General features: G+C 42.0%; 1 protein-coding gene and 1 long non-coding RNA gene across 7 annotated transcripts in view; one reads left to right on the top strand and one right to left on the bottom strand.

The window, feature by feature from the left end:
* B3GALT5 (beta-1,3-galactosyltransferase 5) overlaps window positions 1-8,567 on the top strand; it is a 32,876-nt gene extending 24,309 nt beyond the window's left edge. For both annotated transcript variants that reach the window (XM_046905749.1, XM_046905752.1), the window contains 2 exons: window positions 1,573-1,766; window positions 2,276-8,567. In XM_046905749.1, the coding sequence (XP_046761705.1) occupies window positions 1,764-1,766; window positions 2,276-3,226 (954 nt within the window). In that variant the 5' untranslated portion in view covers window positions 1,573-1,763 and the 3' untranslated portion in view covers window positions 3,227-8,567. The remainder of the gene's footprint in view (window positions 1-1,572; window positions 1,767-2,275) is intronic.
* LOC101750362 overlaps window positions 1-15,011 on the bottom strand; it is a 29,145-nt gene that overhangs the window by 12,617 nt on the left and 1,517 nt on the right. For 2 of the 5 annotated variants that reach the window (XR_006932460.1, XR_005841767.2), the window contains exons 3-5: window positions 12,218-12,273; window positions 2,930-11,464; window positions 2,469-2,630 (exon numbers count right to left, since the gene is read on the bottom strand). This is a non-coding gene — a long non-coding RNA (uncharacterized LOC101750362). Of the gene's footprint in view, window positions 1-632; window positions 2,631-2,929; window positions 11,465-12,217; window positions 12,274-15,011 lie in introns of those variants that run through there. The other 3 variants (XR_005841764.2, XR_005841760.2, XR_006932456.1) reach the window with 3 other exon arrangements.

Consider the following 15,011-nt stretch of genomic DNA (forward strand, 5'->3'; position numbering starts at 1 on the left):
ATTCTTTATACAATAGCAATTTTCCCAGTAAATACGGGCGAAAGAGCATCCCATCCACCCCAGGTTGGATGGGGCACTGGGCAGCCTGAGCTGGTGGGGGACAGCCCTGATCACAGCAGGGGTTGGGGCAGCGTGGGCTTTGAGGTCCCTTCCAACCCAAACCATTGTATGAATTCAGTGATGTGCAGCAACAGGACAAGGGACAATGGGAAAAACTGCAGCACAGGAAGTTCCGTACATACGCAAGGAAGAACTTCTTTGCTGCGAGAGTGACAGAGCACTGGGAAGAACTTGCTCAGAGAGAATGCAGATTCTCCTTCTCTGGAGATGTTCAAGACTCACCTGGATGCTTTTCTGAGCAACTTGCTGTAGGGAACCTGCTTTAGCGGGGAGATTGGAATATTACTGAAGAAATTTTAATGAGCATCCATTAAGGGAACAGCTTGTCTGAAGGGCTTCTGGATGTACATATCCTGGGAGTCCTGCTACAGAGGAATGGCAGATCCTTGAGCAGCATCGTGAGAGCTGGTAACAGGAACTAATCCCTTCTGCAGCTCTTTTGTTCTTAGAACATTGTATGTAGAAATGTGTTTATATGTGCATGTGTTTTTTATTATAGCTATACTCACACACAAATTTACATGTGTATTTATTTAAAACAATTATTGAGATGATCTTAAGACTACTGTATGCCATGCATAGTTGTAAAAATACAGATCTGATGAATATTCAATTTAAAGATGATATAAATACAAATATCAGAAGAAACATGAAATTGGTATATATTTTCAGAATTGCTTATTGGATCTTTAAAAAAATGCATTTCACTGTGGAAGGAATTTCAGCAAATTAGGACTCGAATTCTACTCATTTTATCTTTTTGTGGCTACTCACCCATTCCTGTTGGTGAGTTGAGGTGAACTTACTGAGTGATTTTTAAAATACATTTAAGTCTGTAACACATAACCTATTCACTGATTAGAAAGGAAAGAAGTTGGAGGCCTCTGACTGCATTTGAGAGGAAAGTAGTGGCTTGGGGAGTGCAGGAAGAATATTCCTGGACAGAAGACAGTGATCAAGTTTTCATGATATCTACAAACTCTGAGTCTTCCCAGCTCCATTTGTTGTATTCTTGGATGGGAAACCAGATCAAATTTGCTGTTATGAAGTGGGAGAAGAGGAATGGAATGCTCTCAGTAAAAATTCCCTCACTCTGGTTCTTTGAAAGAGGAAACGGTGAGCCATTTGGGTCATGTACTTAGTAACTCAACCATTAGAGTTTTCTCAGTTCATTTATGGAGGCGTGTAATTCTTTTTGGCACTGCAATCTATTTGGCTTTATTCTCATTGTTTTTCTCTGTCTTACAATTTGTACTAGGTTTGTAACCATGTATGCAGCACATTGATAGGTTACAAAGATGAACGAGCTGTTATTGTTTGGATCTCCTTCCTCTAAAGGACAGAGAAGTGCAGACCACTCCCTTTTCACGTCAATATGCCCTAGTGAGTCACCTACAATCTGCAAAAAATCCCAGTAACCTGACCCACTGCTTTGTCTTTTTTCCCAAGCAGCTGGCCCAATGTCAAACATGCCGCTTTTGGCTCCTCCAGCAGCAAGATCAGGAGCAACTTCTGGATCGGTGCAAGAGACCAACAGGATGCAGAGAAGATGAAGACTGGGGGAACCTGGTTGGTTATGCCTGCTAATTGGCCACGGCTTGCTGCCTTCGGGACCCAGACATTTTTCAAATGAATGGAGAAATATGGTATTTAAAAATTGTATTACTGTTATTTTCTCTCATCTGGCATGAGTGTATGTCTGCTGCTTCTCCACTGTCTTTTTTGTGTCAGTGTTGATGGGTCAAAGGCATGCTAGGTACCATGTTTAGTGGGGAAATATTGGTGGTAGGTGGGTGGTTGGACTGGATGATCTTGGAGGTCTTTTCCAACCTTGGTGATTCCATGATTCTATGATTCTATGCTGAAAGTAATGAGGAAGTATGAAGCATCAGCCAGGGTGAGCTGGTATCGGTGAGCCCTCTTGTGTGAGTTCTTGAGGATATACTGTCTTGGGGCAGGTTCAAGGAAGAGCAAGTGAGAATTTGGCTGCCAGCAGCGTGTCTTGCAGGAACTGTCCTCAGAAAAATGTGTGTGGGCACAAACATACATCTAAAAGGGATGACCTGGCTTTAAAATCCTGTGCAGTGAGTTTTGTATGCAGCACTGAAAGGAACAAGGTTTTTTTTAATGTGCCATTCCTTCTTATTTATTTCAGATGGATCTCAGAAAAACCAAGGTGCTTGTTTTCCTTGTGGGGCTCAGCTTTGCCAGCTTATGTTATTTTTACGTGAATTTGACTGGACTCTCTATGTTCTATGGCAAAAAACAAAATTGTACACTACAGGCATTTAGGAGAATTGAAGGAAACTTCTTGCAGCTCCCAGATATAGATTGCCATAAGAACCCACCTTTCCTTGTCCTGCTTGTGGCATCCTCATGTAAAGACATCGATGCCAGGAGAGTCATCCGGCAAACCTGGGGGAAGGAGAGAACGGTGGCTGGCAAGCGCCTGGTGACGTATTTCCTCTTGGGAGCCCCTGTGGATAACGGGCAGCAGGCTGACATCAGTGCTGAAAGCCAAGAATACAAAGACATTATTCAAAAGGATTTTGTGGACACATACTACAATTTGACTTTAAAGACCATGATGGGAATTGAATGGATTCACCAGTTTTGTAATCAGTCCAGCTTTGTGATGAAAACTGACGTAGATGTGTTTGTCAATGTTTTTTACCTCACTGAGCTGCTTCTAAAGAAAAAGAGGACCACAGGCCTTTACACAGGCTTTCTAAAACTGCATGAGCACCCCATAAGGAAAAACGACAGCAAGTGGAACGTGAGGATTGAAGAATACTCGGGTAAGACCTACCCGCCATTTTGTTCAGGGACTGGCTATGTTTTATCCACCGATGTTGCTAGTCAGATCTATAATGTTTCGGAGAGCATTCCATTCATCAAACTGGAGGATGTGTTCGTAGGACTGTGCCTTGACAAATTAAAAATTCAGCCGGAGGAGCTCCATTCAGAACAGACGTTTTTTCCAGAAAAGATTCCATTCTCTGTTTCTCGCTTTAAGAAAATTGTGACGTGCCATGAAGTAAGCTTATCTGAACAGCGAAGCTACTGGAATCAGTTACTGACAGAAGAACATGGGAAAGTGCTCTAGCACCTTCCCTGATTGAATTAACAAACTAAAATGCTTTGAATTTACAGGGCTGCTTTTGACTCCAGCAAAACTCTCAATTAACTCTAGATCCATCATGTTGAAGACATTTCTTACGGTTGTTTTAGTCCCCATTTCTGCCTCAGAGCACTGTAACATCTTTCTCTCCCATTCACTTCTGCCTCTTTCCATCTCTTCTCTACAAAAGCGACTTCTTTTTTTTTTCTTTCTTTCTTTTTTTTCTTTCTGGAAGATGCAGGCCCACAAGGCTGCCTTCTCCATGGATGAGCTCTCAAAATCATGCTGCTATTGGCCAGGGAATGTTTCTGCAGTGCAAAAACAAGCAAACAAAAAACAACAAGATACTTTCATTTACAGAAAATAATTGCACCCTCTTCCCTCTCTCCCTTAAGAGATTACTGCATATGCTTCCATCTGGGCAGGTATTTAAGAAAAGTTCCTGTAGCTGTCAAGATGTTCCCCTCCTGGCATAGGGAACTGTAGCCGTGTACTTTCAGTGAGCTCTGTGTGGGCAGAACTGTGTAGTGACAGATATCTCCCATTCAGGCTACACAGATTTTCCTTCTGAGGTGGAAGAATTTGCCCATGCAGCACTCTTGGTACAGCTTTAGGTATAGCAGGTTACTTTGTGATTGTGTAAGGCTACCGCATTATTTCTTTATGCGTTCCTCCCAGTGGAAATCATCAGGTGATGGAGCTGGATCCATATCACAGAATCAAGCATAGCCTGGTTGAGGCTGGCAGTGAGCTCTGGAGATCACCTGGCCTGACCCCCGCTCCCGTAGTGACACCCAGGGCTGAGTTCCCAGGCCCATGTCCAGGCAGCTCCTGAAGATCTCTGAGGAGGAGACTTCATAGCCTCTCTAGGCAGCCTGTGCCAGTGCTCCGTCACCTGTACATCACAGAATCCCCCTTGAGCCTTCTCTTCTCCAGGCTCCTGCTCTCTCAGCCTTTCCTTGTAGAAGTGATGATCCAGACCCTTTGTCATGTCAGTGGTCTTTTGTTGGACTGTCTCCAGTATGTCCATGAGGAGCCTCAGTGGAGAGTGTCCTGGTCTTCGCAATACAGTGAACCTAGGAGACATGTTTTATGTTTGTGCTTCGCTTTGATGGATTGAAAGCTGCTATAAATGGTTGATTAAAGCTAAACTACAGTCCCTTTCTGCAGGGAGATAAACAGTACATCTGATTTAGACATTTTCCCTATGAGGAACTGGTTGTGTATGATGGAGAAGTTAGGAGGATTTTTCTTTTTTCTTTTTTAAACAAGACTTAGTGAGAAAATGTGTCAAAGTAATCATTCAGACTACAAACCTCATTTCTTGTTTGATTAGCAAGAAAAACTCGGAACATCTTTAGGGTATTTTGGGGTTTCAGAGATAAGGAATTGAGCCCTTACAGCACATACGGTGAAAAATATTTGGGTTCTGGGAAGGGAACAAGGAGTTCATAAAATCATGCCTTATGCAGTACTCCTATTTCATTAAATTGCACACAAAGTTCAGTTTTGCCATCAAAGAAGTAGTAAAAATGTGAATTTGGAAAACAAGTCTTATGAGGAGTGGCTGAAGGAACAGGGATTGTTCAGTCTGGAGAAGAGGAGGCTCAGGGGAGACCTTATTGCTCCCTACAACCACCTGAAAAGAGGTTTGTGGAGAGGTGGGGGTTGGCATCTTCTCCCAGGTAACAGCAATAGGATGAGAGAGAATGGCCTCAAGTTGCACGAGGGGACATTCAGGTTGAATATTAGGGAAAACATTCTCAGAAAGAGCAATGAGGCACTGGCTCAAATAAAGTCAGGGGACTAACAGGGGTAATTAGGATGGGTGAAAAAGCAAATAGTGTCAGCCTTCCTGAGAATTTTTGAGGAGGTGACGTGGAAAGATCCAGCAACAAAGAGAGCAAGGAGTGATTCAGATGTTTTGGTCATTCAGGGTTTCCATGACATATTTTCTAATACAGTAATTCTAATTCAGAAATTCTGATACAGCATTCTGTTACTTAGGTTTTGTTTATTTTTCTTATTTCTGTTCTTTTTATTTAACTTAGTGACAGTTGTGTAAGTGTCCTTTTTCACTTACCTGTGCCTGAAGAGCAGGATAAGTATTTTCAGCAGAAACATGCCCTATCCTGATAGATGTTGAGAGTTATATTATGCATTTTCTTCTGATGTAAAGTAAATGGAAGTAAAATGCACTGTTTTTTTTTGACAGCTGATAATGTAAGATTTTTTCTTTTTCCTTTTTTTTTTTTTTTTTGGTGGAAGAATAACCTGCTCTATTTTAAGTTGCCCATTCAGAAAATAGCCACGTGTATGGTATTAGCAGGGAGGTGGCTAACCATGGGTGAGTGGCACAGGAGGTGTTTGCCTTCCCTTAGCGCATACATCCAGGCTGAACAAACAGCATCTCCAGCTTGGAACTGTATCTGCCGTTGGACTCAAAACCCTGTTGTAGTACATTTGCTTTTGTTCCTGCCTTCAGTAAGTGCAAAGGCTCAGACTGAACAGCCTAACAGCAGCATTTAAATCACTATTATTTCCATGTAACCTGTAGAAAAGTCATTTTTCTTTGCTGTTCACTGTTTGCCATTATTGTATCCTAGATGCAAGCTTGCTATTGTACTACTGGATTTACTGCATTCAGTTCTGAGGCTTCCAGCATAAGAAGGACACGGACCTCGGCAGGGTAGCCTAGGGGAGGGACACAAGGATGTTCCTCTCCTATGAAGAAAGGTTGATGGAGCTGTGCTTGTTCAGCCTGGAGAAGAGAAGGCTCCAGAGAAACCTTATAGTGGCCTTCTACTACCTAAAGCGGGCCTACAGGGTCTGCAGTTGAGGATGGATTCTTTATCAGGAAGTGTAGTGATAGGGCAAGGCATAGCTGTTTTAATGTAAAAGGGGGGATATTTCTATTAGATATAAGGAAGAAATTATTTTCTAAGAGTGTGATAAGGCACTGGAACAGGCTGTCCAGATAAGCTGTGGATGCCCTATCCCTAGAGGTGAGAGAATGGCCTCAACTTGTGCCAGGGGAGATTCAGGTTGAATATTAGGAAAAAAAACTTTTTTTTTTCCCTAGAGTGGTGAGGCATTAGAACAAGCTGCCCAGGGAGGTAGTGAAGTCACTGTCCCTGGAGGTGTTCAAGAAATGTAGAGATGTGGCACTGAGGGACATGGTTCAGTGGGCAATACTAGTGGTAGATGGTTGGACTAGATGATCTTAGAGGTCTTTTCCAACCTTAATGATTCTGTTATAACAAGGCCACTTTAAGGAAAAATGTTAAGTATAAATGAATGCTTTCAGGTCTCTCTCAATTCCCAGTCTTGTAGAATAGACTGTCTGTGAGCTGGGACAGCACAGTGCAGTTTAATGTTCACCTTGGCCTCTTCTGGTACTAAAGAGAAACACTCATCCAGCCCCTTGTGCATCTCCTGTCCCATCTGTTCACTGCAGCATGTGCTTTACTTCCACCTCCGTGCCTGGCACCAGTTTTATCCCCAGCTGTCAGGACCAGTCCAACCAAACTATCCCAGAGAGCCTTTGTTCAGGCAGAAAGCTGTTTATTTACATACAGATGAGTTTGCTTGTTCTCTTCCACTTGGCGTTGAGATTCAAGAGGCACCTGGCTCCTGGGATGGTGCTGCTGCTGGTCTTATGTCAAGCTGAGCTTGTGGCCAAAGGATAAAGTCTCCCATTAGGGGACAGCTTTCCGGGGTGTCTGCTCTTGAGCAGCATTAAAATACATCTTACTTGAACAGATTCTGGCCTTGTATCATCACAGAAATGTTACCTATGATGGCAGGCTCTGCTAGCTTTCTTGTCTACAGGTTTTATTTTAGTTCAGGAACATTCCTAACTAACTGGGGAAGGCGATGCTATTCAGTGATAATCACATTTGCAGAAGCTACCCCTATATTTTCAGGGCTAAGTTCATTGTTACTGAGCCATTGGTTATTAGGTCTTCAGGCGTGTTTAAACAAAACACTCCATTCTGGATGTTGTTTCCAGGGAGCATATTTGAAATTTCTATGAAACCTCTGCAAGATGCCTACAAATTACTGCATTTGTAATATTTTGTCCCCTCCAAATATATGTTGTTAGGCATTTAATGGCCTGTCATACTGAAACATTTTCCTTGCCACCACTAAGTCTGCAATCAGCACAGAATGAAATATTATGGATTTAGGTAGCTTGTTCCCCTTCTTACTGCAAATTAGTTTCTGAAGTGAAAACCTCAGGTTGCTGCACATTATTTTTCTCAACGTACAATTTTCTGTTAGCTGACATAAATTAGAAATTGATTTCATAATCCTTCCCATTCCGTCTGTTGCTTCGAATAAGAATGTAATAAATAAATAAATAAATGTCTAGTATGATTCTGCTGTAAAAGATGATTTAAGAAAACTAATCAATTGCACATAAGGCAAATGTATTTGTTTATTCAAATACAGCCGCTGAGCTTGTCAGTTTATACGTATCAGCTAAATGAAGCTAGCTTTTGCTGCTTAGGCCATGGATCATGGCTTTTAATACAATCAGAACTCTTTAGTAGCCTTTTGCCAAATTATGTGTGTTTTCCTATGAAAGGCCACCAGAGAAAGATTGGAAATATAGCTAAGACAGCAAACAAAATACTGCAGTGTACATCTACTAATCTCTTTTTTTAGGTTTTTTATAGATGAATACAAGAATTTAGAGACACTGTTAGCAGTTTATCTGCACAAACTTAGAATTTTTATGTTTCTTGGAAAGGAAGATCATTAAATTAGCTTTTTCTTTTTTATGAATAGATTTGGAAAGTTACTCTGGAAACTTTCTCCAGCACTTCTTACTGAGTAACAAGGACTGCAGGAATCAACAGAGCTGTCGGTGTCTAAGAGTTGATTAAGTTCATTTCAGCATACTGTATATTTCCGACACGAGATGAGTTTTGGAGCACAGAAAAATAAGTACATTTCTTGCAATTCTAAACATCGGTTAACCTAACCTCAGCTTAGGCTAGGACTTTCCAGCATGTCCATGAAAGATGACTGATTCAGCATTACTGAGGAGGTATCGCCCTTCCAGTCTTTTTTGAGAATACGAGATAGATTTTTGCAGTCAAACATTTGCCTTATTGTAAAAGCCGAATGGGATACAAGGGCTAACTGTCCATCATGGATCTGGCAGGGACATTATTCTTCTTGGATGTGTGCAGGATACTGGGTAATGTTAATTAAAAAGAAACATGTGATAATGTTTGCATTATTGGCATAGAACCTGAGAATGTTGATCTAGCTATTCGATGTATGATATTTTAGTAAACTATTTTGTTACCAGAAATCTGTGTTAACATTTTTTTTGGCTGTGAATGTCTTATCATTTTGGTGTGTAATTACGTCAGGAGGCTTGTTCTTTTTTCAGTCACAGAGGATTTTCTCCTCTTCCCTAAAATACTTACTTTGTACTTCCTAAATTAGGAGTTGTTGGTTCCTCTGCCTAAGGCAAGCACAGAACTCCCATGAAAGACAAAGTGACCAAGAATGGGAGTGCTTGCCCGAGAACTAAGCATGCAGTCCTGCCACACAACTGTCTTGTCATTAACGATCTGCATAGGGTACACCTGTAAATCAAAGGCTTCTGCAAACAAAACCTTATAAGCAGGCAGTGATTTGAAAACAGATTTTTGCTTTCAAATTGACAAGAGTATCAAGCGCACGATTATTAAAACCATAACAAAGACATGTATATGCAAGACATATGACATCCAACCCCAAAAAACAGACCTGTATCTTGCACAGGTTCTGGCTGAGAAAACAGATTTTTTTCAAAGTCTGATAAGATAGGAGTGTAAGGCTATCCTTTAAGAAAGTTTGTTCAAGTACATTTTCACTGGAAAATACAATTAGACAGCTTCTTTGGTTGAGAGATCTTGCTGCCTCATGTTTCACAGATTCAAATGTTCATCATTTATCTGGAAGAAAATCCGGGTCCCATCTCCAGATCTCTGCAACCGAACCATTTACTGATATCCCTTGCATCTGGCTGCCGATCTACCCCGACCTTGTTTAATATATGGCTTCGGGTGCAGGGTGAGAGGCACATGTAATCAGCTTCCTATTCTTCTGTTGCCAAAAGCACTTAGAAATCAGAGCCGCCCTTACACTTACAAAACGTCGGCGTACAGCTGTAGGCGCAGAATGTCATAAATTAGTTATGTGGTGTGATTTACACCTCCAGCTTGTAGATCTTCCAGGCAGCTACGTTCCCTTCATGTTTAATTTAATCGTTATTGCTGCAACAGTGATTGTAAGTAAATGTTTGACTCTGGTACATAAAGGGACCTGAAGCTTTTACACGTGCTTCTGTTAACAAAGGTGCAATGAGGGAATTAAAGAGGGAACAGAGCCTGGAGGCAGGAGTAGGAGTGAGCTGCTGTGTGTGTGAGCAGTGCAGCTTGCTCCTGCTGGGGCAAGGAGACAGCTAAGGAGTAGCATTGGTGCTGGTGGGGAGAGCTTAATGCTGGGGTGAGGATGTGTGAAGGCACCAAAGGCTGTGTGCGCTCTCCTGGTCCCTCAATAGTGAAACACGGGCACAAGCTGCCCAGAGAGGTGGTGGAAGCCCCATCCCTGGAGGCACTCAAGGTCAGGCTGGATGGGGCTCTGAGCACCTGATGTACCTATAGGTGTCCCTGTTCATTGCAGGGGAGTTGGACCAGATGGCATTTAAGGGTCCCTTCCAATTCAAATGATTCTGTGATTTTGAGGGTCTTGTCCCCTTATGCTTAGACCAAGGCCTGCGTGCTTTGCAGGTATGTCATGGAATGGAACACTGATGTGGAATACAGATGAAAAACAATGAAACCATGACAAGGTACATTTTGAGCAGGAGGAGGTTTGCTGCCAGAGACCACTGTAACTGAGTGGTATTGCCTTCTTCAGCTTTGCTGAAGAAAATGGTAAATGGGATAGGGGAGAAGAGAGATTGGAAATTTTAGCCTAAAAATCTTCACAATATTCTTAAAGTCTTTCAGCACCCACGAGTTTCCTGACCTTCTGGGGGATCTTATTTTGCGTACGAATGTTGAAAATTAATAATAAATTTTACTGTTTGTAGGTAAGAGAAATCCAAACCACAGCAGTGAACACAAACATAAAGAGAAGCTGAATGTGTGGAAATATCTCTGCCAGGGATTTATGTTCTCCTACTGCAAAAGAGCAGCTTTCAGTCACAGATGCTGTATCACAGGTACAGCACATAAAAGGCATGCATTTCAAAGAAAATAAAACGGCTGTCCTTTTTGCTTTGTGATCTTAACTGATTGCCCAAAGGGAGCAGTTTGATGTCAGTCATAAGGCTGTATTTCACGAAAATGCAAACAAGACACAGCTCTTCAAGTGTATTGCTGACTTTTATGGTGATAACCTGCTCTCTCATCATTACAGTGTTAGTTGGGATCACGCCTGTAGGTCACTTAGGGAATATTCATTAATATTCTATTTTCATAAGTGTAAGCACTAATGTTTCTTAGAACTGGCAACCTTGTAAAATTGTCAGGGAAGAAAGAGGAAGGGTATAACTTCATACCCCCCTGGTAGTTTTCCTGGCATTAACTTTGGGATGTCCTGTGGAATTTGGAGCCTTGGGATAAGCACTTGTCCCTGTGTATTGAAGAAGAGGTTTGTACACCACTCACACTACACGTTGCTGATTGATAGGTATCAAGAGCACCAGGGTTAAGGCAGCTCTGGATAGAGCTGCACTTTACCTAATCTCCTTGAAGAGTCTGGTTTTCCATAGGGAGGCAGTCTGAAATCATGACCCTAAGCAATCATGAAAAGCAATAATGAAAAATGTGAGTATAGTAAGAATACAAAATGATGCTTACATTTTCTTGGCATGCTACTGTGCATCACAAAGTTCCTTAGAACAGACTGAATGATAATCAGGGCAATTAAGCTAACAATTTGGACCAGAGACAAGGCATTTCTAAAGCTGAAGAAAATGTTGCTAGGAGAACTGATCTATTAGAGTGCACTAAAAATCTCCTTCTCAGATTTACGCTCCTCCTAGCAGCACCAAAGCTGCATCTTCTTTCATTCTGTGAATAACTTACTTACTTGTTGTTGCCTGGATTCCATGCTGAATGTTTTCATCTACATTTCCTGAATTAAGACATTTTCATTTTACCAACTGCAACTCATTGCAGATTTCAGTACTGGAGAGAAGGAATGCACCAGCTGAAGGGGAAGCAAGGACTGGTTCAGAAGGAGTCCTGGCAGGAAAGTGCTGGTGAACAACAGTCATATAGGTAATACATAGAGGAAATGATGTGGTCCTGTTGCTTTTGGAGCTTTTCCTCCGGTGCATTTGGGTTCCAATTAAGGAAAACAGTGAATCAAAGCCTCACTTAGGCCACTATAGCTAACAAATACTAATAAAAACTGTTGTGAATGAGAAGTATGCCATTCAGAGGGTCAAGTATTTTGAAAAACAGTAGAGAAAAGGAGTAAGAGTGTAGAGAAAGGAACAAAAAATGAAGCAGATTTGAAACAGCCAAGCTTAGCATCTCCTTGGCCTGATCTGCTACTAAAGAGAAGGGTCACACACTCATGCAGGTAAGAGACAGCTAATTCAGTCTGTAGGTCAGCTTGTCTCCTACCTCAGCCTTTTCTAAAGGTTTCAGCTCTTATATTATTCTCCATTTGAGGAAAGAACATTTGTTTCTAATGTGCAGCTATTTCTAAAAATCTTTCTAGTGTTCAAAATACTTTTCAAGCCAATTTTCATGGGAAAATGAATTTTATTCTCGTTTCTAGCACTGATCTCAAATTAGCTTTGGTGTTGTATCTCTAAGTGCTTCTTCCTTATTTCAGTGCTTACATCTTCTGATCATACTTTCTTTGACTCAACTAAGTAAGCTAAAGTACAGTCTGAAAGTGCAGGGACTGGTGATTTCCTCTGCAGTGTTCTTGCTCGTTAGAAGTACTTACAAATGAAGGTGTCCAAATGCTTTTCAGCTTCTGTCATGGCAATTTGTCCAGTTCCCCTGTGAGGGAAAAAAAAATGCTTATGGCCACAGTGACAATGACAGAAGCCTTCAGTAAGCAACTCTTAAAAAGTCCATTTTGCTCAAAGCGTGGGTTGGCACAGCAGGTTGTGTAGACATATGTTTCAGACTAACGCAACTGAGAACAAAAAATTTTGGAGGATTGCTCCAGCAGCTTATACATTTGAGTAGTTGCAGAAGAAATGACATGGTGTACAAAATGACTTTGGAAGAGTTGGAAGAAAATGGGCAAAAATCCTCCCACTCACAGGCAAAAGAAAAAGGGAGAACTGGAAAGAAGTGTCTAGAGAAGCTAGAGTGGGAGGTAGGAATCTGCATGGTACATAGATAGGCTGATGATTCACAAAATGATTTTCCATTTGCAACAGGCTAGCAAACTTAGGACATGATCCTTCAACTACTCATGAGCATGGGTAGTATTGGACGTGCATGTTGTTCTCGGTGGCTGGGGATTTGTACCTTTCACCATGCTGTGTTATGTCTTATCCCACACACATCCTAACCAGTGCCAACGACTGCATTCATCACGATTCTATGGTTCATTAGAAAAGTCAAAGTAAAGAAAGAACTAACAAGGTTAATGAGAAACAAATAATAAAATATTAATACATGTGCTGGTTGCCTAAGCAGCCCTGGGGAAAACAAAGGACATTTGAATCCAGACACTGTGCAGCAGATGCACCCAGGAGGATTTCAGCTGATGAGGTCAAGCCAGCAGTGTGTGGGTAGAGGTGACAGGTGCTCCCCTGACAACTCCCACTCATGTCAGATCCAGAATGAGACATGTATATGGTGGATGCTCTAGGCCACAACACACCCTGTTCCTACTGTGGGCTTCAACTAATATTCTCTACTCTGAGGAGGCGTGGAAGAGATGCCTGCAATTGGAGCCAGAATGCTACATGAGGAAACAGCGAAACTAGTAATGTACTGAACAGAATCTTTTATATGGAGCCTTACCTCTTGTATGGGTAGAGGTGCCCCAGTGAAACTGTGAACCTGGGATGCAGAGATATATACTGCTTGCCTTGAGTATGCTGCTGGTCTGTTCTGGGCAGTTGTAGTCAGGTTAGTTTCTCATAAGATGGGAAATTTGAATTTTAAGACCCTTTTAACCTGAGGAACTTCAGACTCAGAATCCCAACCTTACAGGAGAGCTCCTCACCAAGGAGAAGCATCAGCTGGGCCTTTGGATGCAAAAACCTCCTCCCAGACCAGTGGTGTACCCAGCATGTGGCAGCTGACCCTGTTTTGAGAAATCCCACAATGCTCAAAGTCCCGAGGGCTGTTTCTTTCATTCCCTACACTCCACCTCTTCCAGAATGACTGCCAATGTATCTTCACCTCCTCTGTGTGGGACCTAGTGGCACTGATGCTCATATAAGTTCAGATCAACTCAGATTCTGTGTAAGAATACAGATTTATATGCGTTGCCTCCAACAGTCTGCCTGGTTTGAGAATGATAGACTTCAATGGAGATGTATGCTCAAGCATCTGCTTGGTTCCAGTGTAACCCAGACAGCCTCAGGTGCTCAGACATATTGTCTGGTAGGTACTAACTGTTAAAGCATTCACAAACTGGGAATCAATGTTCAGCTCCTGTCAAAAAAGAACCAGAGTGAAGCAAAACACAATTTGCTCCTTTTGGTCTGTTTTCTGAGGCCAAATCAGTCAGGAACCCTCAATTTATGAAAAGGACATGGTAGAATGCCATGTCTGAAAATTCCTTCCAAGACTTAGGGATGAGGTAGTGCTTCTCTGAGATCCACAGACTTGTTTTCTCTCAAAGAGGCATCAGTGTCAAACCATCTTTAGGCCTGAAGAGCACTTCAGTGTTAGAGTAGGGATTCTAAGAACCCTATGTTGGATATAGCTAATGCAGTGACAAGTAAGTATATGCAGCCCTTTGTAGACCTCAGGACCACTTGGGTTTTTGAAATCACTTATTTGCCAAATTTCTACCTCTTTCAATGTGAGGTAATACACTAGTTTGTGAAAATCATAATGGGTGTTGTATGCATCTTTATATATGTACATACTTAAGGATACGGCCAATATATAGAATATCACAGATTGCAGTGTGGTAATGAGACAGCTGATCAGCCCGTGATTAGATAGTATTGCAGCAAAAGTTGTAGCACAGATGCAACAACATGCCATCCAGAGGGACCTTAATAAGCTTGAGGACTGAGCCAAGAAAAAAAAAACATCATGAAATCCAAAGTGATAAAGCACAAAAATCTGCAGCAACTCTGAGGTATAGGCTGCAGACATACCACCTAAGAGACAACGGGTAGGAAACTTGGTGGAGACCTGGGGGAAACGAATACCAGGGTGAATACAAGCCAACAATACCCACTCATTGAAAATATGGCAAACCATGTACCAGATCACGTTCAGAGATGAGTTTCCGGCACGTTCAAAGAAACTGTTATACTCCTCTACTAGGCACATCTGGAAACCTCAGTGTGGTTTTGTGCCCCTCAGTTCAGGTAGGGTGTGGAGAACCTAGAGAGGGTCCAAGGGCAGGAGATCAAGCGGCCAGGGCTCTAGAGCACAGCACTAGTGAGGAGATGCTAAGAGAGCAGGGCTTTAGTCTGGTACAGAAGAGGTTAAAGGGTGATCTAATAGCAGCTTAAATCTACCCAAAGAGCAATTACTAAGATGACAAAGCCTATCTCCTCTCAGTGGTGCCAAATCATGGTTTTGTACAAGTT

Source organism: Gallus gallus, chromosome 1 (genome assembly GCF_016699485.2).
Source record: "Gallus gallus isolate bGalGal1 chromosome 1, bGalGal1.mat.broiler.GRCg7b, whole genome shotgun sequence".
Classification (NCBI taxonomy): domain Eukaryota; kingdom Metazoa; phylum Chordata; class Aves; order Galliformes; family Phasianidae; genus Gallus; species Gallus gallus.